The 25011-nt window shown below is 37.8% G+C and overlaps 1 protein-coding gene across 17 annotated transcripts in view; it reads left to right on the top strand.

The window, feature by feature from the left end:
- Xiap (X-linked inhibitor of apoptosis) overlaps window positions 1-16157 on the top strand; it is a 54280-nt gene extending 38123 nt beyond the window's left edge. For all 17 annotated transcript variants that reach the window (XM_076561596.1, XM_076561594.1, XM_076561602.1 and 14 more), the window contains 5 exons: window positions 1162-1261; window positions 3428-3506; window positions 4561-4603; window positions 4850-5050; window positions 11136-16157. In XM_076561596.1, the coding sequence (XP_076417711.1) occupies window positions 1162-1261; window positions 3428-3506; window positions 4561-4603; window positions 4850-5050; window positions 11136-11329 (617 nt within the window). In that variant the 3' untranslated portion in view covers window positions 11330-16157. The remainder of the gene's footprint in view (window positions 1-1161; window positions 1262-3427; window positions 3507-4560; window positions 4604-4849; window positions 5051-11135) is intronic.
- Window positions 16158-25011: the final 8854 nt, after the last annotated feature.

Genomic DNA, 25011 nt, shown 5'->3' with positions numbered 1-25011 from the left:
CTTAACCAGTAAATTACTTTCCATCTGTCACAGGGCTCCCCAAAAGAAAGTCATTGCCTTTAGTCTTCAGAACTGATAAGTATTTAGGGCTAAGTTTTTAGGATTGCTTATCCTCAGTATCATTCTCTGAACTCATATGTTACATCTTTAATGTAACTATTGAATTTATGTTAAAATGCTATGCTACTATTAGTCAGATCTGTTTTCATATAATTGTTTTGGGGGTTGAGTTGAGAGCAAAAAAGATAGTATCAATTCCTGATAGATAATGGGTCTAAAAATAGTAGCTGTCATTTATTGAACATCTACTCTGTGTGCTAAAATACTTATTAAATGGATTTTTCTCTAAGCTTCACTATAACCCTATAAAAAGAGTTAACAGAGAATTTAGTTTGGTTTGTGGTAAATTAACATCAGGCTAAGCATGGTGCCACACACCTGTAATTCCAGCAATCCATAGGAAGATGAGTTTAAGGGCAGTTTGGGTACATCATGATACCCTCTCTCAAAAAACCAACCAACCAAACCAAAATTAACATCCACCTTTAAAACATACACTACATATTTGAAAGCCGCCCTCTATTATGCCTTGTTACTTCAGAGTATTTTTGAAACAGTTCCTGTGCATGTCTCAAGAATAGCCAGTAGTGTGGTGATTTCTAGGAATATTTTCTATCTACATGCCTGGCCCATTTATTTTAAGATTGAATAATACCAAATTCAAAATATAAATTATTTCACATCTTATCATTTATATAACATAGTAATCTTAAAGGTCTGTTTCATGTCAGAGAGCTCTATTGTTAGAGATACTTACTTTGTAATTTATGCTGAATTTTATTGTTGTTAACATTTGGAATACAACTTGGACAAATTTCAGTTTGATGAAGTAAGTGTAATGGTGATAGCACAAATGACATACACTAGAAAGAATGTAACAATTGTAGTTTCTAACATAAAAGTTGGATTTTACTTTCGTTGTCTTCTACAAAGCCCCTGATATTGAGATGGTAAAAATTGTATCTAAATGGAATGTGAATGTCTTCTTTCAAGCCATGAGATTTTATGTAACTTAGACACCCCTTAAATGTTTGAATGGGCATTTTTCTGAAAACGTTTACTTGCACAGATGCACATACTTTTACTTGTGTGTTTTCTTAGGTGAAGGTGATAAAGTGAAGTGCTTTCACTGTGGAGGAGGGCTCACAGATTGGAAGCCAAGTGAGGACCCTTGGGAACAGCATGCTAAGTGGTATCCAGGGTAAGATTCTTAATTGTTCATTCAGTAATAGGAAGGTTGGACATTGTGCATGGAAAGATTTGAATTACTTTTCACCTCAACTATTTTTGCCTTCATTATGACTGGAAATTCACACCAGGTTTATAGAAATGGGGTCACCTACTTTGTAGGCAAAAAACACCACCTAAGACTTCTGGTAACCAAAACACTCACTGTTCATATATCATGATACTTAGATGGTTCCATTTCTAAACAGCAAATTACAAAAATGTCTACTTTTTATTTAGTATACTATACAAAAAATATATACTTTTTATTTAGAAGTAGGCTCTTTGAAGATTGGCCTACACCTATGGTGCCATGAGAAGTCCTGAAGAGGTGTCATAATGTATATTATTAACTGTTTGTGTTTGGTTTGGTTTTAATTTGAAACAAGGTCTCACATTAGCTCAGGTTGGCCAGAAATTCACAGTGTCTTCCAGGCTGGCCTTCATCTTGAAACCCTCTTGTCTCAGTTCCTTTGTCATTTGTAAAATAAAGTACTCAGCTGTGTAAGATGTATGAGTTTCTACTATATAAAATAAAAAAACTTAAAACTTTAGAAGAATCATTTGAAAAGAATCTTCCTTAAGCAACCTTAAAATTAAATTAGGAAATAAAAACAGATTTTTTTTAAGTGTTCAGTATTGGTTTTAAAAAAGACTTACCAATTTGAACTTTCAAAAAATGTCAGTGTTGGCTGGGCGGTGGTGGTGCACCCCTTTAATCCCAGCCCTCAGGAGGCAGAGGCAGGCGGATCTCTTGAGTTCAAGGACTCCTTGGTCAATGGATCGAGTTCCAGGACAGCCAGGGCTACACAGAGAAACACTATCTCAAACCTCCCCCTCAAAGAGGTCAGTGTTAGGATACTAATTTAATAACTTCTTTTGCCTGTTTTCAGTTTTGGATTTTGTTTGTGGGTTTTTTTTGTGAGTGTTTTTAACTGGCCTGCAACTTCCTATGTAGACCAGGCTGGACTTAAAAATCGTGGCAGTCCTCCAGCTTCTGCCTCTTGAGTATTACAGAGGTGTGGTACCATGCCTGTCTTTTTTGTTTGTTTGTTTCTTTTTTGAGACAGGGTCTCTTGGAACTCAGACTAGCAGGCATTCATTTTGTAGCCAATGATGGTGCTAAACTTTTGATTTGCTTGGCTTAACCCTCTAAGTGCATATATTCCAGGTGTTTGCCACCATACCTGGCTTATAACTTCGTTTGTTTTTTGGGGGACAGGGTATGGCTATGTAGCCCAGGTTAGCCTAGTTTTCATATCAGTCTTCCTGACTCAGCGTCCCAAGTGCTGGGATTCCAGGCACATGCCATCAGAATTAGCTCCTAATTTAGTAACTCTTGCTTGAAAATTGAAAGTTCTAAAATTGAAATTATTAACATGAATAATAGGAGCATTATTTTAGCCTTGAAATGACAGCTGGATAAGGAATTTGGGTAGCAGTTTGCTTTGTGGCTCCCTAGAAACAGTGATGCTGAGGCCTTTAATCTCAGCTACTTAGGAGTCTGATAAGATAGGGGATTTCAAGGCCTATTTAGGTTAGAAAGCACAATCAAGGCCAGCCTGGGCAATTTATCACGACCCTATCTCAAATGAAAAGATGTATTTTTAAAAGACTAGAGTGATTTATGCCTATTCTTGACTATAATCCCAGCACTTGAGATACGTAAGCAGGATGATTAGAAGTCCGAGGTCATCTTTGGCTGCATAGGAAGTTTGAGACCAGCTTGAATCACATGAGAACTTGCCTGAAAAAAAGGAAGGGGGTTGGAACTGATGAGACATATAGTTTAGTGATGGAATGCTTGTTTAACATGCACATGGCCCTGAGTTTAGTCCCTAGTACCACATACAAAAAAGACAGTAACAATGAAAAGGTACGTTTTAAAATTACATTTATTTCTTTATTGCATGGAGGGAGCTTCACATCCCATAGTGCACAAGTGGACAGTTTGCAGGAGTCTGTTCTCTGCTTCCACTATGTGAGTTCCTGGGATTGAATTCAGGCTGTCAGATTTGTCAGAAAGTGCCATCTCTCTGCTCCCAAAGATAGTTAATAGAATTTATATGATAGAGATGGGCTTTACTAATACTTCACTAAGTTATTAACTAGTAGAGTTTAATTTTCTTTAATCTTTTAGGTGTAAATATCTATTGGATGAGAAGGGGCAAGAATATATAAATAATATTCATTTAACCCATTCACTTGGGGAATCTTTGGTAAGTTGCCTGTTGTGTAATATATCTTTTCAAAATCTGTACCGTTTGTTTTTCTAGTGATTTCTTCCAGTAAAATGTATGGTATACTACTATAATTAATGTATAGTAAACTTTAAAGAAGAGAACTTGAAGAAAGTTTCCAATTCTTAACTCTGAAGCAAATTTTTCAAAAGATCAGAATAAAACAATGTATTGCTGTGGTCAGGGTGTAAAGAACTTAAAATACTGAAATCATTTAGCCTTCAGAAATTAGGCTTTTGTGTAATGTACTTTCCACTCACAAATAGTTCCTACCTTCTGGTTTAAAAAAACAAAACAAAACAGCGTCTCACCCTGTAGACCAGGCTGGCCTTGTAAACCTACAAGATGTGCCTGCGTTTGCCTCTTGAGTGCTGGCTGAGATTAAAGGAATCTACCATCATGCCTGGCAATTTTCACCTTAAAAAAAAGATTGATTGATTGATTGATTGATTGAGTGTGTGTGTGTGTGTGTGTGTGTGTGTGTGTGTGTGTGTGTGTGTGTGTGTACCATGTGTTGTGTAGGTACCTGAGGAAAACAGAAGAGGGCATCAGATCCCTAGAGCTGGTGTTACAGTTACAGGCAGTTGTGAGCTACCCAACATGGATTCTGGGAACTGAACTCTGGTCTTCTGCAAGAGCAGCAAGTGTTCTCAACTGCTGAGCCATCTCTTTAGTTACTTTTAAGGACAAAGGGCAGTCAAAGCATTAGTGAAATGTGGGAAGCATCCTGGACTGGAATGGGAGTTTAGAGTTGATATGATGGTTCTACCATTAGTTTTTTAGTTTAGTTTGGGTTTGTTTGTTTCCCCTCAGGAAGTCATTTGATCTCATTGGCCCTCATCTTCTTGTCTGTAAAGTAGTGATGTTGGATTAAATAGTCTTAACTTCCTTCTGTTCCATCAGGCTATGCTTTTGTGAATAGTCGTGTTTTAAATTAGAATAAAGCCAATTTGTTTTAAGTTTATTAACTTCTCAAATTGAGATAATTGCTTTCTACTAAAGTGAATTCTTAACATTCATATTTCTATTTTAGGTAAGAACAGCTGAAAAAACACCTTCACTAACTAAAAAAATTGGTAAATATGCTTATTAAAATAAATCTGTGTTTAATTTTGTGGCCAAATTATCATGGTATGTTTAATGAAGTTGCTATAAATTTAAGAATTTAATGAAGTACTTATAATTTTCTATCATATATTTCTGTAGTGAAGATGTTAATAGAAAGCCAGGTGTTGCTGGGCAGTGGTGGTGCGTGCCTTCAGCTATGTTAATGAAAATATTTGTTTCTGTTGTGTTCTTTCTCCATCCAACTGTGATTTCAGATGATACCATCTTCCAGAATCCTATGGTACAAGAAGCTATACGAATGGGATTTAGTTTCAGGGACATTAAGAAAACAATGGAAGAAAAAATCCAAACATCTGGGAGCAGCTATCTATCACTTGAGGTTCTGATTGCAGATCTAGTGAGTGCTCAGAAAGATAATACACAGGATGAGTCAAGTCAGACTTCATTGCAGAAAGGTATGTATTTTTTTTAAACGAAAGTAACAACTTTGCAACCCATTCATTTCCTGTTTATAATATCCCCATGGGATAAACATTTTTTACTCTTTTATTATGATAAATTTCAAACATACGTAGAAGTGGAAAGAACAAATGAATCAGCTTCAATAATAAGCAACTCTTCCCCATCTTGATTCTCATCTTCTCCTATCTTTTTGGCCATAGCACTACAAAGTAAATATAAGACATCCTGTGCATCATCATCTATGAATACTTTAATATATAGTCAACATATTAGGGTATTTTTTAAGTATGCCCTCAATGCTGTGTTTCTGAGGCTACTATAACAAAATACCACAGAATAGATTGTTTAAACAAAATGCATTTGTTTCTCACAGACTGAAAAGTCCAAAATCTAGGTCTTCCTGCAGCTAGTTGCCTTCCCAAAGTAGTGTTTATAGCCTCTCAGGTCTTTCTTCCTTTACTTAGTAGAATATTAATTCCCCCAGGAGTTTTTATACTCATGACTTCATATAAACCTAATTGTATTCATGCATTGCTTAACAATGGAGATATATTCTGAGAAATGTTAAACAATCTCATTATTGAGTGAATGTCATTGAATATACTTATACAAACATAGATGGTATATGTCAGTCACTTGATATGGCTTTTTGATACAACCCAGATACTTTGTAAAGATAAGATGTGTGCCATGAGGCTTCTGCTGACATGATATGACATTGTTTCATGGTAGTTATATTTATATGAAGGAGTATATTCTAATATAAAGTATGTAAGGTAATACGTGAACCAGTAGCATAGTTGTTGGTTTTTTTTCCTTTTCATTATCATATATTAATATGTATGCTGTTTTCATAATGACTAGCAGCTCAGGAAGTTAGTTAATACCAGCATCATCACAAACATGTGATGCATTATGCCATAACATTAGGCTGGCTGAAACGTCACTAGAAATGATAGGATTTTTTCAGTTTATTTGTGATCTGGAACAAATACATGATTTCTAGTTTACCAAAGCATTGTGCAATAGCACATTACTAGACTTCCTAAAGCCCTTCCTCCGAACATCAACTATGTGGAACGTTAAGGCTGGAGCATATGAATGTTAGGAACACAAAACATTCAGTTCATATCACATTGTTATCACACTTGACAAAATTAACTAATTCTCTAAATCATCAGAAACCTAGTTGGTTTTTAATACCCCTCCTTTTTTTTAGTGCTATAAGGTAAACTCAGGGCCTGATACATGTTAACTGAATGTTCTGCCAATGAGGCACACCTTTCATTTTTCCAGTTTCTTAAAGCATTTCTACACTTGATCCATTTTAATAAAGATCTAAGTAAGATTCACCAGTTTCTTCATTTTAGTTTTAAATGCCTCAATTACATATATTAATTACATATAATGATAGGTTTCATGTACCCCATTTCTTCCACTAATCCCCTTCTAATTTCATGCCCCCATCCCCACCCTTTGTGACTCAATGAGTTTCATAGAGATGTGTGTGCGTGTGTGCGCATGCTCCTGTGTGTGCTCCTGTGTGTGCATATGCATGTGTGTGCACATAAATGTAAAGGCCAGAAGAACAACCTCAAGCATTTGAGAAGATACCTGACATAAGTCTCTACCCTTCATGTACACAAGCAAGTATACTTATATACACAGGCGTATACCAGCCACACAAATATAGACACATGTACACACAGTTTTTTAAGGCTCTGCATGCTTTATTATTAAAAAAATAGCTCTTGTGAAACAGAAAAGCAAACCAGACCCCCAATTTAAACATGACCAAGTCTCCAGTGGATAAAACATTCAACTCCATCTGATAGGATTGATGGATGACGTAATTCTCCTCCAGTGTCTTCTCTTGGAGTTGTACCTGACTTTGTTACCAGTTTTCATCTAAATCCCTCAGGGGAATAGAGCAGCATTGCCTTTGTTTCTTGGCCAGTAATCTCTTGATTCTGAAAGTCTTGTGGAAAGACATGGCAAGAAACAATCAGACCCATGGCTCATGATAGTGGAGGAAAAGCACACACACGTTTTATTTTGTTTTAATACATGAGGGGAAAAATTTAAAAAAAAAATACATGAAAGGGGCTGGAGAGATGGCTTGGTGATTTAAAAAATTATAGTACTCTAGCAGAAGACACAAGTTTGGTTCCCAGCATCTATGCTGGGTGGTTTGCAACTGCCTGTAACTCTAGATCTAGGATATCTGACACCCTCTTGTGGTTTCCATAAGCACTTACACAAATGTACTAGACGCTCACACACACAAATAAATGTTATTTAAAAATAGATAAAAAACACAAGTTCCTAAGCTAAGGCATAGTAGCCCCAGCAATCTATATTCTCAGCTGCTTTGGAGGCTGAGGTGGTAAAATCACTTCAGCCTAGGAGCTCAAGGCCAGTCTGAGCAACATACAAAACCATGTCTCCCAAAGTTTGAAATAATATACTAAAAATATTAGAAAGGGTCACCAAATGTTATCTAGATACCAAGCCTTTATTGTTATGTACCTGGGACATGCTGATCTCGAAGGGAGCCTTCTAAAAAAAAATACAAGACAAAAGATCCTTGAGTGTGGTGACACAGGCTTTTAATCCTAACACTCAGGAGGCAGAGGCAGGTAGACCTCTGTGAGTTCAAGGCTAGCCTGATAGCTATAGCAAGTTGCAGAATAGACAGAGCTGCATAGAGAGACCCTGATTCGGAAACAACAACAAAAAGCTGCTATAGGCAAGGATATAGAACACAATATTCACCTTTGTGGTATGAAGCAGTTGCCAATGGTAAATTACTAGTCAGGAGCATCCTCAGTATGTGGCTGACTAGAAAAAGTAGAGTTGATCCTATCAGTATTTGAGTTCATTCCATTGGGTCTGTAAAATGAAATCACAATCAAACCCAAGAGGAATAGTAATTCCTGAGCATTATAATCCCAACACTTTAGAGGCTAACGCAGAAAGAGCTAGCCTAGATTCATGATCATTTTAGGTTACATAGCAAGACTCTGCTTCAAAAGGAAAGGGGTATTCTCAGGATATAGCTTACTTGATAGAGCTTGTGTAGCATGTGGATAGCCCAGGATTCTATCCCCAACACAGCATAAACTGTATGCCTTTAATCCCAGAATTTGGGAAGTACAAACAGGAGGATCAGGAGTTCAAGTTTATCTTTTACTACATAATGAGTTTGAGGCCAACTAGGATACATGAGATATTATCTCAAAAAGATGAAACAGCAGAAAACAGAAAAACAGCCTAGATTATATTATGCTTTTATGATTTCAATGAGCAGCTGAAAATACAGCAGATAAGCTGCTACCAGGAATTATTTTTTAATTGTAGTAAAGTGCACGTGAAATTTAGCATCTTATAACTGGGGATATAGCTCAGTGGTAGAGTAATTGCATAATATACCTGGAGACCCTGGGTTTGATCCCCAGTACCACAAAAAAAAAAAAAAAAAAGACTTACCTCACTGGGCGATGGTGGCGCACGCCTTTAATTCCAGCACTCTAGAGGTAGAGGCAGGTGGATCTCTGTGAGTTCAAGGCCAACCTGGTCTACAGAGTGAGTTCTAGGACAGCCAGGACTGTTTCACAGAGAAACCCTGTCTTAAAAAAAAAAAAAGAAGAGATGGTTCAGTTGTTAAGAGCACCAACTGCTCTTCCAGAGGATCCAGGTTCAAAATTCCTAGTACCCACATAGCAGCTCATAACTGTCTGTGACTCCAGTTCCAGATGATCCAACACCCTCACACAGATGCACATGCAGGCAAAATACAAATACACATAAAATATGTTAATTTTAAAAAGAGAGAGACAAGAACAATACTTTTGTCCCCTTCCTACCCAGAGAAACTTCACTGGAGCTCAAATGCGACAGTGCCACTCGGGCTTAAAACTCCTCACCAGCTCTCAGGACCTTTAGAACCAAGTCCCAACTCTTCGATGCTTTGCCATATCTTTAAGGGTCAGTTCTTGCTGGCCTTCTGTACTGGTCTCTTTTCCTTCAGATTCAATGACCAGTTTTTACCTATGCTCCTTTAAGTCATGTTCTATCTCTTAGAACATGTTTCAGTCATTTCTTTCGCCTAAAGCAGTTTCTATCATTGCTCTGGCCTCCAAGGCCCCTCCCTCTTCTAGGTAACTCCTGTACATTATGTATGACCCAAGCTAGTTATAATTTCCTTGAAGGGCCTTCATTTAATACCTTAGTCACCATAGTGTATCAAAGTTTCCTGTTTACTTATGTTCCCTACCTGTCTGCATATTGGATGCCTAAAATACATATATGTATTTATTAATTGTATACCAAGTGTCTAAGTAAGTATTTAATAAGTACTTGAATGAAATTAAACTATTACTTTCTAAACATATTTTGTAAGTAATGTTCCCTTCTAGGACACTAAATGTCATAAAAAGATGTGATGCCCCGAATACTGGCACAAACCTTTAATCCCAGCATTTTAGGTGGCAAAGCAGGCAGAAGTTCCAGGCCAACCAGGGCTTCATAGTGAGACCCTGGTTTGTTTGTTTGTTTGGTTGGTTGTTGGTTTTTTGGTTTTTCAAGACGGGGTTTTCTCTGTGTAACAGCTCTGGTTATCCCAGAATTCACTTTGTAGACCAGGCTGGCCTCACACTCACAGAGATCCGCCTGGCTTTGCCAGTACTGGGATTAAAGGCGTGCGCCACCACACCAGGCTTGTTGTTTTTAAAGGAGCTACATAGTTAAATAGGGAAATGCATCAAATGTTTCCATAATGATATATATGATATGTGTGTGTGTGTGTGTGTGTGTGTGTGTGTGTGTGTGTGTGTGTGTGTAATAAAGTAATTCCCATGTGCCCTTGTGACTAGCACTAGAAGTTTTAGAGTTAGTAGAAGAGCCTAGCAGGGATGGGGTGACTGCTCGGTGGGTAAAGGCACCTGCTTCCAAGCCTGAAGACCCGGCTTGAGTTTGATCCTGGAACCTATGTAGTTGAATGAGAGAAGCAGGTCTTGAAAGTTGCCCTCTGGCTTTCACACATGTGCTACAATATACACACCCACACAAATATAAATAAATGCAATAAATTATTTTTTTTAAAAAGAAAACTTGTTTTTTTTAATGCCACAAGAGGTAGGGATGTGGCACAATGAATAGTATATAATATCCTCGACTTCCATACCCAACATCAATGACACCTCCTCCTCCAACCATACATACCAAAGGAAAAAAACAAGTAATTCTCACTTGAGGCCAGATTTATAAACCATTAGTATACAGTGACTACAACGATAGTTAAAATAGGTAATTATTTGTAGTGCCTAGCACATAATATTTATGCTCTGTTACTATTGATTGTTGCTGGTGTTATCATATATGACCAGTCACAGTTTTGTGGCATATTTGTTAGACTTTCATAAAATCTGTTTTGGCAAAAGTTCAACTATACAGCTACTTCAGTATCCTATATATATGCTAATCATACCCAAATATGTTTTTTGTTTGGATACCCTGCCAACGTCTCCAATATAGCTGAAAATATAAAGCCTCTACCTCCTTTTATATTTCCAGTAATTCTCATTATCTCCTTGACACATTAGCAAACCCAACTTGAGTTCCTCTCTCTCTCTTTAGCCCTCATGTCTAAGCACCAAATCCTACTTGTGCACTGGCGAAGTGTCTGTCAAATGGATCCTTCTTACTAGTGCCCTTCAGAGATGTTGCTTTTACTTCATCCTTGCTTTCCTGCCTGTACTTAAATGTCACAGTCCACCTCTTTCTCATGATGCCTTCCCCAACCAGCCAGACAGAAGAACTTGTTCATCTTGCCCCAGAGCACTTTGTTTGTAACTTTATTATAGTACTTACTACTGTGTACTTTGTACTTACCTCTCTAGCTGCAGCTCACAGTCTCTCCCACTAGCCTACAAACTACTTAAGAATGTGTGCCATTGTGTGAGTCATTTTCATGTCTCCCAAGACTTGAGTGTCTGGCACACAGAAGGGGTTCAGTGTTTCAGTGAATTTAAACAACAAACCCAAAAACTAGTATATGTTGTTTTTCTGTTTGTGCAGACATTAGTACTGAAGAGCAGCTAAGACGCCTGCAAGAAGAGAAGCTTTGCAAAATCTGCATGGATAAAAATATTGCTGTAGTTTTTGTTCCTTGTGGACATCTGGTCACTTGTAAACAATGTGCCGAAGCAGTTGACAAATGTCCCATGTGCTACACAATCATTACGTTCAAGCAGAAAATTTTTATGTCTTAATTCAGAGCCACAGTAGGCATGTTATGTTCTTCTTATTCTAATTGAATGTGTGATGTGAGCAAACTTTAAGTAATCAGCATTGCATTCCATTAGCATCTGCTTCCAAGTGGAAACAAATGTTAACAGCACTGTTGCAGTCTCAACTTTGAATTTCTAGATCTTTCAGGTTATTAGCTATATTGTTTATCCAATTTTTTACTCAATTGAAACCTCGGACAAAGAAGCATTTAATATTGTAACTTTTCGCCTTATGTATTTGTAGTACACTGACTTGATTTCTGTGTGTAAGTGAATTAATCACCTGCATTTTTTCATTCCTTTTGGATAAGCTTAACAAATGGAGTGTTCTGTATAAGCAGGGAGATTTGAGTTAAACTACCCAATCACTTAATTTGTTTATTGTGAACATGGAATGAACTGTTCCACACTGGTGGGAGGATAAACATTGTCTTTAGATGTTTGTTTCTGTGCTTTATGATTCTGTCTGTTTCCTTTCGAAATTATAAATGTACTTGTGTGAATGATTTTTTTCCAAGTGATTTTGCCATCTCCCAAAAGATATTTAATGGTAGACTACTATCTAACCAGCATATACTAACATGGAAAGACAACAAAGATATAGTAAGTGTAAAATACAAATGGCAAAACACTATGTATAGTTTGAGCCAAATCCAGGTGTGTGAATTTTATATCTGTATAGGACAAAAGAGATTTGGAAAGATATGCATCACACTCTTAAATATGTTTTTTTTCTTGAGGGGGGTGGGGGCATGGGTCTTAGAGGGGATTATAGGAGCCCTTCTCTCTCTTTTTCATTTTATTCTGTTTGAAGTTTATATAAGTATGTATTACTTTTATATAATCAGAATTTTTAGGAAATATTTTACTGATTTAAAGGCTTAGGCATGTTCAAACGTCTGCAAAACTACTTATCACTCAGTTTTAGTTTTTCTAATCCAAGAATGCAGGCCAGTTAAACTTTCTGGTGCCAATGTGAAGTTTAAATATTTTTGTTTTACCTGCTTTGTGGATGAAAAATATTTCTGAGTGGTAGTTTTCTGACAGGTAGATCATGTCTTCTTATCTTGTTTCAAAATAAATATTTCTGATTTTGTAAAATGAAATATAAAATATGTCTCAGATCTTCCAATTAATTAGTAAGGATTCATCCTTAATCCTTGCTAGTTTAAGCCTGCCTAAGTCACTTTACTAAAAGATCTTTGTTAACCCAGTATTTTAAACATCTGTCTGCTTATGTAGGTAAAAGTAGAAGCATGTTTGTATACTGCTTGTAGTTTTAGTGACAGCTTTCCTTGTTGAGATTCTCATGTCAGTTTGTGTCTTCAAAGTTTCATGTGAGTTTTTACTGTTAGGTGAATTAAGATGTATATAGTACAGAATGGTAAGTCTTTATGTTTGTTTGTTTCTTGACTAGTAATGGTAGTAAATACTTTTAAAATATTTTCTCAAGATCCTTAAAGCCTCTTGGAAATTGTAACATACTGACAAGAGTAGTTGTTTAAATATTTTTTAACAATTTGTGTAAGAGTCAATATGAATAAAATCAAGCTAAAATGCTTCATAGAACGCAGGATTTACCTTAAACGATTATCATGATAGACCTCTTATAGAGACTGGTCTATTTTACTACAGAGAACAGTTTGGGAGTGAAACTGTTACAGTTTAGACTTTTTGTTGTATTTTCTAAGAGAAAGAGTATTGTTAGGTTCTCCTGACGTCTGTTGACTACTATGGTAAGTGATATTATTTTAATTGCAAATTTAAATAGAAATTAACAGAATTAAGTACATGACTCCTCTCTTCCTCCCTCCCTCCCTCCCTCCCTCCCTCCCCCCCCCCCCCTCTCTCAAATCCTTAGTTCCTTCCATTGTCTCCTACTTAGGTCCAGTTAGGTAGTCATTAAGTTGAATTTGATCTAAATTGACTAAGATTTAAATTTACATTTAAAGCATTCTACAAGGGGAAAAAATGTTTTATAAGATACTTCAGGTACAAGTCATGTAGGTAGTTTGTTTAATCGTTATCCAAGGATTCAAGGACTGAATTGTTTTTGAATAAGGCTTTTCTTGTTATAGGAGCCTCAGTTCATCAAAACTCTCTTTTTAAAACTTGTGTGCTGAGAGTTAAGCAAGACCTTTTTTTTGTCTTCATGAGTTGCGAAATTGAATTCATGAAGCTGATGTGGCTAACAAGTTTATTTTAAGAATTGTTTGGAAAATGCTGTTGCTTCGGGTTCTTAAAATTACAGCACTCCAACTCTAATCAAATTGTTGGAGACTTAACCAGAGTTGGTCTGAGCTCACACTAAAACAAAACAAAACAAAATACTAGCTCCTTTCCAATATAGCTGTGTAAAAGATTGGTCACTTAGAAGGTCAAAATACAGATCCAAATCACCCTTGAGAGTTCTCTATCTGTGTTGATGTTCTTTTCTGTATAAAGTTCACTCTAGGATTTTGAAGTAACCATCTATTTTACTACATATTAGTCATGTGAAATTTGAAGTTATTTTGTAATAAATAGTTAATTTTATTTGTAATTCACTGTTGTTGAAATTTTTTGTGAGTGTTTGGCATTTATTAAATAAATATAGTTTATTTGATGAACAGCTTAGCATTTCCTTTCCTGCTAGATCTTGCCTCTTCCTTTGATTAGGGGTAGAGGTGAGGTGAGTGTAGTAAGTGAATATAATGTGATTTGGCCATATTGTTATGACATTTTGTTGTTTTGTTATTTACAATGTATGGGTTTTTTTTCTTTCTGTTTTCATTTTAGTAAGGTAAAATTTCTATCTTGAGCTCTCTGAATGGAAACTACCGCCCCAGCATTAGCTGCATGTATTTTTCCCATTAGACCTAAATCATGAAATAGATTGTATGTCGTTGCTATTAGAGAAATAAGAAAATGGAGAAATATCTGACAGATAGCATTTTAGTCAAATCTTCTCTTTTTAAAAAAGTAACCATCAGTGAAGAAATAAACTGGCTGTATAGGCTTCACAACCTGAGGTCAGATGTCCAGAGCCCACAGGAAATCTAGGTGCAATAGCATGAGCATCTGCAATCCTAGAATGCCTACATGAGACAGGAAGCAGCTAGGAGAATGTCCAGAAGCTCAAGGTCAGCTAATTTGGCTTAGGCATTAGTAAAGAGACACTGTTGAACAAGATGGAAGATAAGGCCTCACCAACACCCAAAGGTTATCCTTTGGGTCACCTGCCCTCCACACATGCATCATGGCAGGTATCCACCTATACCCAGACACATACACAAAAGAGAAAAAACAAAAAGTAGCCATCTGTGAAATGAGAGTATTACATTAACCATCTTCTCCAAGATGGTGGAACTCAACTCAAGAATATATCTTATATGTTCTAAGTGTTAATTCTTATCCTAAAACGAGACAGGGTTTTTCTGTGTAGCCCTGGCTGTCCTGGATCTCGTTCTGTAGACCAAGCTGACCTCAGACTCAGAGATCCGCCTGCCTCTGCCTCCCAGGTGCTGGGATTAAAGGCATGCGCCACCACTGCTCAGCTTCATCCTAAAATTTTTAGACCCTTCCATGGGTTTGCCTTGGATTAAAGCTTGAAAGACAGCCTGGAAAGATAACTTAGCTGTTGAGAGTACTTGCTGCTTCTGTAGAGGCCCAAGGGTTCCCAGCACCCACATGGTGGCTCACAACTGCATGTAACTTCAGCTTCAGGCTATGTTGTGTCCTCTTCTGGCCTCCATGAACACCTACATGCGTGTACATACATACAAACATACAAACATACACACATACACATAACATAAAAATAATCGTAGAGCTTAAATGACATATATTAACTTTTAGTCACTATCACTCATTTCTATGGATGCGTCTTATAATGAAGCTATAAATTGCAATAAAATAGACCAATCCTTTAAAAAATATTTAAATTATTTTTTCAAAAACTAGAAAAAATATTCTTACTAAATTCAGTTGAGTTTTCCTAATAGAAACAATCAACTTATTCCCATTTTAATATTTCAGTTTGGCTCTGAATCATTTAGCACAATGTAGATTTCTTCCTTCCTAATGAAATCACAGACGATTAGCTAGAAATTACCTTAGAGAGTAGCTCATTCACACACTACCACCCTCACTTTATTGCTGAGGTAGATCCTTTCCTGGGACATAGTTTGTAGTCGAGAAACCCCTCACCACACCAGCTACCTGTCCTGGGAAGTGTCGGGTGTTCATTTTTAACAATTCATTCCATTATGCTCCAGTTTTCACTGCACAGGAAGTAGTGTTTTATCATTGCTACAGTAGGACAGTCCCTACTACTTCCAAATTAAATAATATCACATTAATGCTTGAGTGGTAAAGTTCTCATTCGGAAGCTGCAGTTTGCAGATGTGAGTACAGATGTTTGGCATTTACTGTGTGCTTATGTATCATTAATGGGACATTTAAGATTACTGTGTGAGTTTATTTTTATCACTGTCAATACTTACCAACAAGCTTGCATTTTAAATTTGATGTTAATAATGGCTTTAATGTAGTTTCTGGTTTTGCATTCTTTGTTATTATACTTCACCTGACAGAATGACCAATTGTTGTTGTGTTAGTGTTGTGAATAATTAATTATGTTAAGCATTTTGAGACAGAATACTATATTTGTGAATATTATTTTATGGCTTTTTTTTCATTTAGTGGATACCTTTCAGTATGGAAATTTATGAAAATTGCTTTCTGCTCTATAATCTGTCATTTGTTGTAGATTAAAGCTTATTTTTCTGTGACTAAGACTTATTCAATAAAGCACTATTCTTTAAAATGATATCTTTTTTGTATTTGATTTTGTTTTGTTGAGAAAGGATTTCATGCATCAACCCAAGCTATTGGCTGTAAACTCAATATGTTGATGAGTAACCTTGAACTTCTGATCTTCTGATCCTCCTTCCCCTACCTCCCTAGTACTGGGATTGCCTGATATATGGAGCATTGAGAATCAAACCCAGGACTTCATGCATGCTAAGTTCTATCAACTAAGGTAGATTGAGCTCAGGTTCGCAGGCTTGGCAGCAGGTACCCTTACCCACTAAACCACATACACACAGACACCTACCCCTCTTCGAGATACATTGTACACATAATTAAAAGTAATGAGCCAGGCAGTGTGGTGAGTTCCAGGACAGCCAGGGCTCCACAGATAGAAACTCTCCAAAAAACCAAAAAAAAAAAAGAAAGAAAGAAAAAGGTAATGAATCTTTAAAAAAAAAAATACATTAAAATAGGGCCAGAAGTGTAGCTCAGTGGCATAGCACCTGCCTAACATACATGAAAACCTAAGTTTAATCCCCAACACCAGAGAAAAAATTAAAATATAAGTAGTTAACACCATTCTCCTCACAGAGTAGCTTGTTTGCATTCAAAGACCATATAGTCACTTTAAAACCAAAGGTCGAACAAGCAAGAAATGGTGATCCTAAGAACCACTGCCCTACCGAGGCAGGCAGGAATGAGGAACTTTCATGAGTTAGGGTACATACTGGCCAGAGTTTCAAAATGTGAGAGCAAGTTGGTCTGATACAGGTTCCATAGATGGAAATCTACAAGTAGCTACTTCAAGTGACTACTGTCCTGTCCCTTCTAATCCACAATACAGATTCTTAAATGAAGAATTCTATTCCAGCCAGGTGTTATGGCACATGCCTGTAAACCCAGCATATAGAAGGGGAAGACAAAAGGAGTTCAAGGCCAACTAAGGATACATGAGACCTTGTTTTTTAAAAGAAAAACGTATTTCAGGCCGTCTGTGTAGGGACTAGTTAATCTTTGACAATATTATCACTGTCAAAAATCATTGTCATTATCAAAAAACAAACAAAAGACTTGCCAACGGATCCGGCTTTGAGGTAGGGTCTTAATCTGTAGTCCCAGCTGGGTTTAAATTTAGCAATCCTTTGGCCTTGGCCTCTAAGTGCTGAGACTGTGGGCATGAACCACTATGGCCAGCTCACTTTCAAAAAACGTTCTCCTGCATACAGTATATATTTGAACTTTGTAATGGTAATATTGTAACTCAGTGCCGAATTCAGAATAATCCCAAATTGTTGATTGCCTCTAAACTACCCTGATCAAGAACTGGCAAGATTGTTGAACAGGTAAAAGGCACCAACAAGCCTGATGAGTAATCCTCAGAACCCATAGGGCGGAAGAAAAGAACTTCTGCATGTTTTCCTCTTGGCTTCCGTACATACTGGGTACATATGTGTGCATGTACACATGTATGGCACACACATATGGTTTTAAAGAACTACCCTTTGATCAAGCAATGAAAGAGTTAAGGATTTGAAAGCTCAGCTGTAAGTGCTGGTGGGTGACAGCAACCGGATGAGATTGTGCAGAACGGATCTGCACTTCTACAGAGCCAACACTTCAGTGAAATGTGAGCCGTTAATTTGGAAGGAAAGAATTTCAGAGTTGGAAGGAGTCAGCCTTTCTAATTCATAATAATTAACAGTTCTGATTTTTTTCCAGCTCTGAAATTTTTCAAGTGTGGCACAAAAGAAAGCAGATAGAGTGCTCAGTCTTTAGATGATGAGAGTTGTGTAAATTGATCATGTAGGTCTATATTGTAACTAAAATAATGGTCTCGGTAGGTATAAGGCTAGATGACAGTTTATTTAGTATTTTAAGTCTTAGTTTGTATGAGATTTCCAAGACAACATAATGACTCGTAATAAATGACAACAGCACAGAAATCTTTTGCATGTGCCTATACTTACTAACCTTAGGCTTCTGTATAGATATTGGAAGAACACTGGTTTCTTGTTTGTTTGTTTCTCTGTGTAGCTTTGTGCCTTTTCTGGCACTCACTCTGTAGACCAGGCTAGCCTTGAACTCACAGAGATCCACGTGCCTCTGCCTCCTGCATGCTGGGATTAAAGGCGTGCGCCACCACCGCCCGGCAGGAATACTGGTTTCAAGTAAAGAATAAAAACAAAGGAGAATCAGATTTTCATCATTTTGTTCTTTCCAGAGAATTTGAAGAAAACCTAGGATATAATTAATTGAGATACTGTGTATTGAACCGGCAGTCTTGTTCCAAACCTAATTTCTTTCTGAGACAGGGTCCAATGAAGCTCAGGCTGGCCAGCAGAGATTACAAGCATACACGTACCACAATGTCTCACTTTCAAAATCTTAATTATTTCAGTAGCTTTTACTGCCAAACGTATGCACATATTTAGATAGATATAGTCTTAGCATTTCCTAGGATCAAACCTAGAGCTTCACTTAAACTAGGGAAGTACTTTATTGCTGAGCTATACACCCAGTCCCTCAATGTGTATTTTACATTGAAAATTACCAATTACATTTTTTTGTTTTTTTAAGATTTATTTATTTTTATGTACATTGGCATTTTGCTTGCATATATGTCTGTGTGAGGGTTCCAGATCCCCTGGAACTGGAGTTCAGACAGTTGTGAGCTGTCATGTGGTGCTGGGAATTGAACCTGGGTTCTCTGGAAGAGCAGCCAATGCTCTTAACCACTGAACCATCTCCCCAGCCCCTCATGTACATTTTTAAAATAAACTTCCTTTGTATATTCATTTCTCATGTGTGTGTGTGTCTGTCTGTCTGTCTGTCTGTTGTCTGTCCATGTGCTTGAGCACAAGTGTTCTTTCTTTAGCTTTGTTACATTGCTTGATAATTACTAGGGATTTCTTATGTAAAGAGTTTTGCATTTTTAGCTAAGGCATTGAAAATGTATTTGCTCATTAAATACTGGAACTTATTTTGCCAGAAATTAGGGTCTGTTTCTGTGAGATCAGTAGTAGCAATTGTCTTGAGGCAAAAGAAAGACATGAGAGTGTGTGAACACCAATTGATGTTTCCTAGGGACTGTTATTAAAACAAGAGACTCCAAATCCCACCCCCTATAAAAATCTTCTGTCTTTTTAAATGAATTTTATGAAATAGGGAAAAACTTTCTAAATTATTTTTCATTGAATATGCAAACATGGATCTTGGCTTTATTGGTAAAAAATTAGCAAATGTTTGTGTTAATCATTAAGAGTATGTCCTAACAGATCTGGAAAAACCTGTTCTTCTCTCAGCTACATTTTATTTGATTATTAAAATGAATATACTCTACTTCTTAGCTTTCTGTTATAAACTTTTCAGATATGTTATATTTTATGTGAGCTGTAAGAATTAATGGAAAAGTCAAGTGCTAACAATAGTTATAAACCAATATTTTTTCACGTACATGAAATGAGCATAACAAAAAATATTCATAATGGATATAGCTGTTCTTGTTCCTCCTGCCTTGTGTGATTGGGAAGACCATGTGAGAAAATGTACATGAAAGAGAGTTGAAAGGAATAAACCCTCTGTAAGCCTGAGGGATCATTCCTCTAATTAGAGTGTATTGAACTAATTACAGGTTAGTTTGACACAAAATGAAGCAGTTGAGGACCAGCGTCTGATTAATCAGGGATGTAGGATGATGAAATGCATTCATAGCTCTCAAAATGCTTCGCATCTATTTTCTCTTTTGCCTTCCGCTCTACATGGTCATGTGTTGTGCTTAAATCAGAAGAGCATGTAATGGCTCGGGGGGAGTTGGGGAAATTGTTGCTGTGTAAAATCATAAAAATGATGTTCTTAAACCACAGCATTCAATTGATCTTCAAATAGGGAGGTAGCGATGTAGCTTAGTGGTAGAGCACTTTGCCTACCACTAAGGCCCTGGGTTCAATTCCCAGCACAATAACAAGAGCAGCAAGCCAGTAGTGACCCTCACATAGGAATTTGGGGGAGTCAAATCACTTTTCTAACATGTGACCATAAGAATGTGGAAAACATACTTAGGCATGATAATTTGTGTCCTCACAGGATTTCTTTTTTTAAAATATATTTTATTTTATTTTTATGTGCATTTGTGGTCTTGCCATGGGTGTTGGGGTCTCCTGAAACTGGAGTTACAGACAGGTGTGAGCTGCTATGTGGGTGCTGGGAATTGAACTCGGGTCCTCTGGAAGAAGAGTCAGTGCTCTTAACCCCTGAGCCATCTCTCCAGCCCCCCTCACAGGATTTCTTGATACATCTCTAAAACTAAATTTCAAAGTACTTTACCTACTTCATTTTATAACTTCCCTTTGAAATGGACAGTTCTTCGTAATTTTGAAAGTAGTGAAAAAGCCACAGTGAGGTTAGGTGACTTACCTAATTCATGCAGGTAAAGTAGAGACGAAGTCATAAGAGCCTTTACTGCTGTTACATTTATTTGTTTGTTTATTTCATATGTGTGTGGGTATGCATGCCACAGAACACATGTGGAGGTGAGAGGTCAGTTCTCTACTCCACCATGTGGGATCCAGGGCTTGTACTCAAGTGGTCAAGCTTGGTTACAAGTGCCTTTACCCACTGAGCCATCTCGACCACCCAAGAGCCCTCACTTTTCCTCTGGTACTCTTAATACCATGCCATTGTGTGTCTCATTCATTATATCTGTACCCTCTATGTAATTTGTGGCTGAGGAGCCCTAGACCTAGAGGTTATATGACTCACTTAAATCATATGGTGAATCACCAGTCAAGCAGTTCTTATAGGCAGCAAAACTGTTTCTAGCTAATTTTTGGCATGAATTAGCTAAATCGACTGCCTTGATGTCTAACACTTATGCATCCAAATCCAGGCTCATCGGTTTGTTTATGGATTTTTTGTTGTGTTTTGTTTTCATGGTAAGACCTGGCTGGCCATAGGATATCAAGCCACAAAATCAAATTAGAGGTGATAAATGCTATGTGAAGACCTTAATCTGCCTAGTTTAATTTAAACCTTAGCCTGTCTAAGTGATTAAACTTGACTTGGTAAAATGACTCTAAAATTCCAGAATATGTAAGTACATTCCTAATGTCAATTTTTGGGGGGTGAGGGGATGGGATGTTTGGTATTGGTGGCACAATAAAAAGGTGCGGGCAAAAGGACCAGGCATTTGAGGCCATCTCAGGCTCCATATTGAGACTGTGTCTCAGAACAAACAAAAAGGAGTTTGGAAATGGAGGCTGAGGGTGAGTGCAAGTAGGTCAGTGACAAAGGCTTGCTTACCTAATGTGTTTGAAGCATTAACTTCCATCCCTACCACCAGAACAAAAAAAGGGGGGGGAAGAGAACTATGTTATTACATTGACAAGGCAAACATTGGAAGTCAGGATGTTGCTGCACGTCTCCCCAAAGTCACTGTGTTCCCAGTGCTGAGGACACTACCTAGTCCATTAGTAGGTCATTACTGGACACTGGGTTAATTATTGTTCAGCATGGAGTTAATGTGTTGAATGAACATCATGTGAAAGAATGAATGAACACACGAATAAATGAATGGGATGGGAAAACTAAAAGCTGAGCGTAGAAAAGAAATACATATTCTAAAATTCATACTGATTTTTCTGAGGAAAAAATGTTTTTTGGGGGAAATTGTATTAGTGACATTTTCTTTTGCTGTTGACAAAAAGTAACGTAAGAAAGGGACCACTGGGGGTATTGTCCATCAGGACATAGAGAAGGGAATGTTGATGCTCAGCTTGCTATGTCCTGCTTTCTGGTTTTATTCAGCTTCAGAGCCCAGTTCACAGGATGGTGCCACTCACATTGAGGCTAAATCTTGCCTCCTTAGTTAAGCCCTTTGGAAATACGTTCATGGACACACTCAAGTGTGTCTCCTAGGGAAGACTGAAGATTAAACATCACAGGGGGTTGTACTATGTAGCCCTGGCTGGCCTGGAAGTCTCAGTCCTCCTGCATCTGTCTCCAGAATGGAGTGATTGCAGGCACACTGACATGGTTGGTTTATTCTTTTTAAAACAAACATAAACCATTACTGTGCCAGTAGGCTGTGTTCTACACTTCCTGTCACAGAGCGTTGAAGGGCAAAAGGTTTGTCTAGTTCAAACAATGTGGGGGAAGATATGATGAAAGTGTTCTGAGGAGGGAGCATTAAAGTACTGGAGGAAAGAATTCCAGCTGGAGAAAAACAATACAGAGCTCAGAATCACAAAGCTGGGCTGTCTGAAGAACTGGAAAATGTGAAGATGAGTTTTGTTTTGAGACAAGATCTCACTATGTTGCCTGTGTAGGCCAGGCTATCTTCCTCTCCTGCCACCAAAGGTGCTGACATTATAAGTGCACCCCACTATGCCAGGTCTTTTTGTTTTATTTTGGTATTTCAAGACAAGGTTTCTCTGTGTAACAGCTCTGGCTGTCCTGGAACAAGCTCTTTAGACCGGGCTGGCCTTGAACTCACAGAGATCTGCCTACTTCTGCCTCTCAAGTGCTGGGATTAAAGGCGTGTGCCACCACTGCCCCCTGTCCATTCTTAAAAATGGAAGCCATGTCTGTAAGTCATAAGAACAAAGGCCGGGTTGGTGGCGCACGCCTTTAATCCCAGCACTCAGGAGGCAGAGGCAGGCGGATCTCTGTGAGTTCCAGGCCAGCCTGGTCTCCAAAGCGAGTTCCAGGAAAGGCGCAAAGCTACACAGAGAAACCCTGTCTCAAAAAACAAAAAAAAACAAAACAAAACAAAAATGGAAGTTTGAAGAGGCCTGAAGGAATTTATTGAGAATTTTCCAGGCTATTTTTAATTTTCTTTTTTGACAGTGCTGGGACTGGGAACCAGTGCTCTTGTGTATGTTGGGGAAGCACATTATCCCCTTAGCTGCGAGTCCAGCCCTAAGGCTCTTTATATGCAATATATCTTTTGGAATATCTGTTTAAGATGAATTTTCTCTGGAAATTTTCTCAGGAAGCCCTGTTGCCACATTCAAGAAATGAAGATTAAATGAGGTATATTGGACTTCAGAGAAAGAAATTAGTTATTTTCTCAAACTGGTTTTGTGATTAGGCTGAAATGTAAGGAAAAGACTATTCATCCACTAGTCTCCATTTTTAGGGCTGAATGAACTATACAAGCCTTACATAGATTGCTCCTTATTTGAAATATATCTTTAAATAAAATAACTTTGGGCGAGGCGGTGGTGGCGCACGCCTTTAGTCCCAGCACTCGGGAGGCAGAGACAGGCGGATCTCTGTGAGTTCGAGGCCAGCCTGGTCTACAGAGCAAGATCCAGGAAAGGCTCCAAAACTACAGAGAAACCCTGTCTCAAAAAAGCCGAAAAAAAAAATTTTAAGCTATTTTGTCTACTGATCTTAATGAAACTATTGTTAGTCTTTTTTTTCCCAAGACAGGGTTTCTCTGTGTGGCTTTGTGCCTTTCCTGGAACTCACTTGGTAGCCCAGGCTGGCCTCGAACTCACAGAGATCCGCCTGGCTCTGCCTCCTGAGTGCTGGGATCAAAGGCATGCGCCACCACCTCCTGGCTTATTGTTAGTCTTTTAATCTTATTAAATCAAACTGTGTATTATGTGCTTGCTGGAAATTCTGAAAAGGAGGATACAAAAAAAGAAGATTTAGAGGGCTGGGGTAAAGCATGTGTTTAGAATACACAAAGTCCTGGGCTTCATTCTCAGTGTTGTGCAGAAAAGGAAAGGAAAGGAGAGGGGAGGGGAGGGAAGGAAAGGAGGAAAGGGAAGGAAAGCAAAGGAAAAAGGAGGAAAGGAAAGGAGAGGAGAAAGCAAGGAAGGGAGAAGGAAAGAAAGAAAAAAGAATCAAAGGAGGGAGATACTGGAGTAGGTGGTACAGACCTTAGTGTCTCAAACTGTGAGTAAGAAGCCCATATGGGATGATGTAAGTAAATGTACAAGTCATGAAAGATTTAGCAACAGTGAAGTGTCTCTGAATGCGCAACAACAAAATTTATTTCAAAATGAATGTGTAACGAATCCAAGTGGGTAGTGTTCACCTGTGTTGCATCACATGACTCCACTGCAGCCTTGCTTCTGAACATACAGCATAAATGTTTTGCACTGTTCAGGCCAATGAACACTGCATGAAACATCTTGACTCATATTTGAAACTACTGTGTTATGATTCCATGTTTTTACTGTACATAGAAAGTTTTCTGCTCTTTTAGAAATGTAATGGTATAATTATATTAAAGAAAAACTTAATATTTTCCTACTATTGCTCCTTATCAACTCAGTATCAAATCAGTAGATCTCTGAATTGTGTTGCATTGGAATGTTTAATTGGGGGGGGGGCTGAAGTGATGACTCATTGGATAGCTCTTCCAGAAGACTTGAGTTTGATTCCCAGCACCCAGATGGCAGCTCACAATCATTGTAACTACAACTTCAGCAGATCCAAGGCCTTCTTCTGGTTGCCTCTGGCACCCTACCCTGCACACCTGGGGTGCACAGACAAACATGCAAGCAAAACACTCGTTTACATAAATAAAGATTAATAAATCTCTAAAGAGAAAAATGTTTAATTTTTAAAATTCATATTAGAGTTGCTGACTTGATATGCATAACAAATTGTTCAGAGGACTGGAGACCTGGCTTTATTGGTTAAGAGTGTCTACTGCTCTTGCAAAGAACCTGAGTTCAATCCCTCATACTCACATCAGGCATCTCATAGTTGCCTCTAATGCCAGCTCCAGGAGGATCCGATGCCTGTGGCCTCCAAAGACACCTGAACTAGCATGTGCATACCACATACATGCACGTAGTTTTATAAATAAAAACAAAGTAGACCTGGTTGTGATTGTTCCTCATAGTGAAAGTAGG

The sequence above is a fragment of the Peromyscus maniculatus genome, chromosome X (genome assembly GCF_049852395.1).
Source record: "Peromyscus maniculatus bairdii isolate BWxNUB_F1_BW_parent chromosome X, HU_Pman_BW_mat_3.1, whole genome shotgun sequence".
Classification (NCBI taxonomy): domain Eukaryota; kingdom Metazoa; phylum Chordata; class Mammalia; order Rodentia; family Cricetidae; genus Peromyscus; species Peromyscus maniculatus.
The sequence above is the reverse complement of the archived record's forward strand: the minus strand, read 5'-3'. Positions and strand labels throughout refer to the sequence as shown.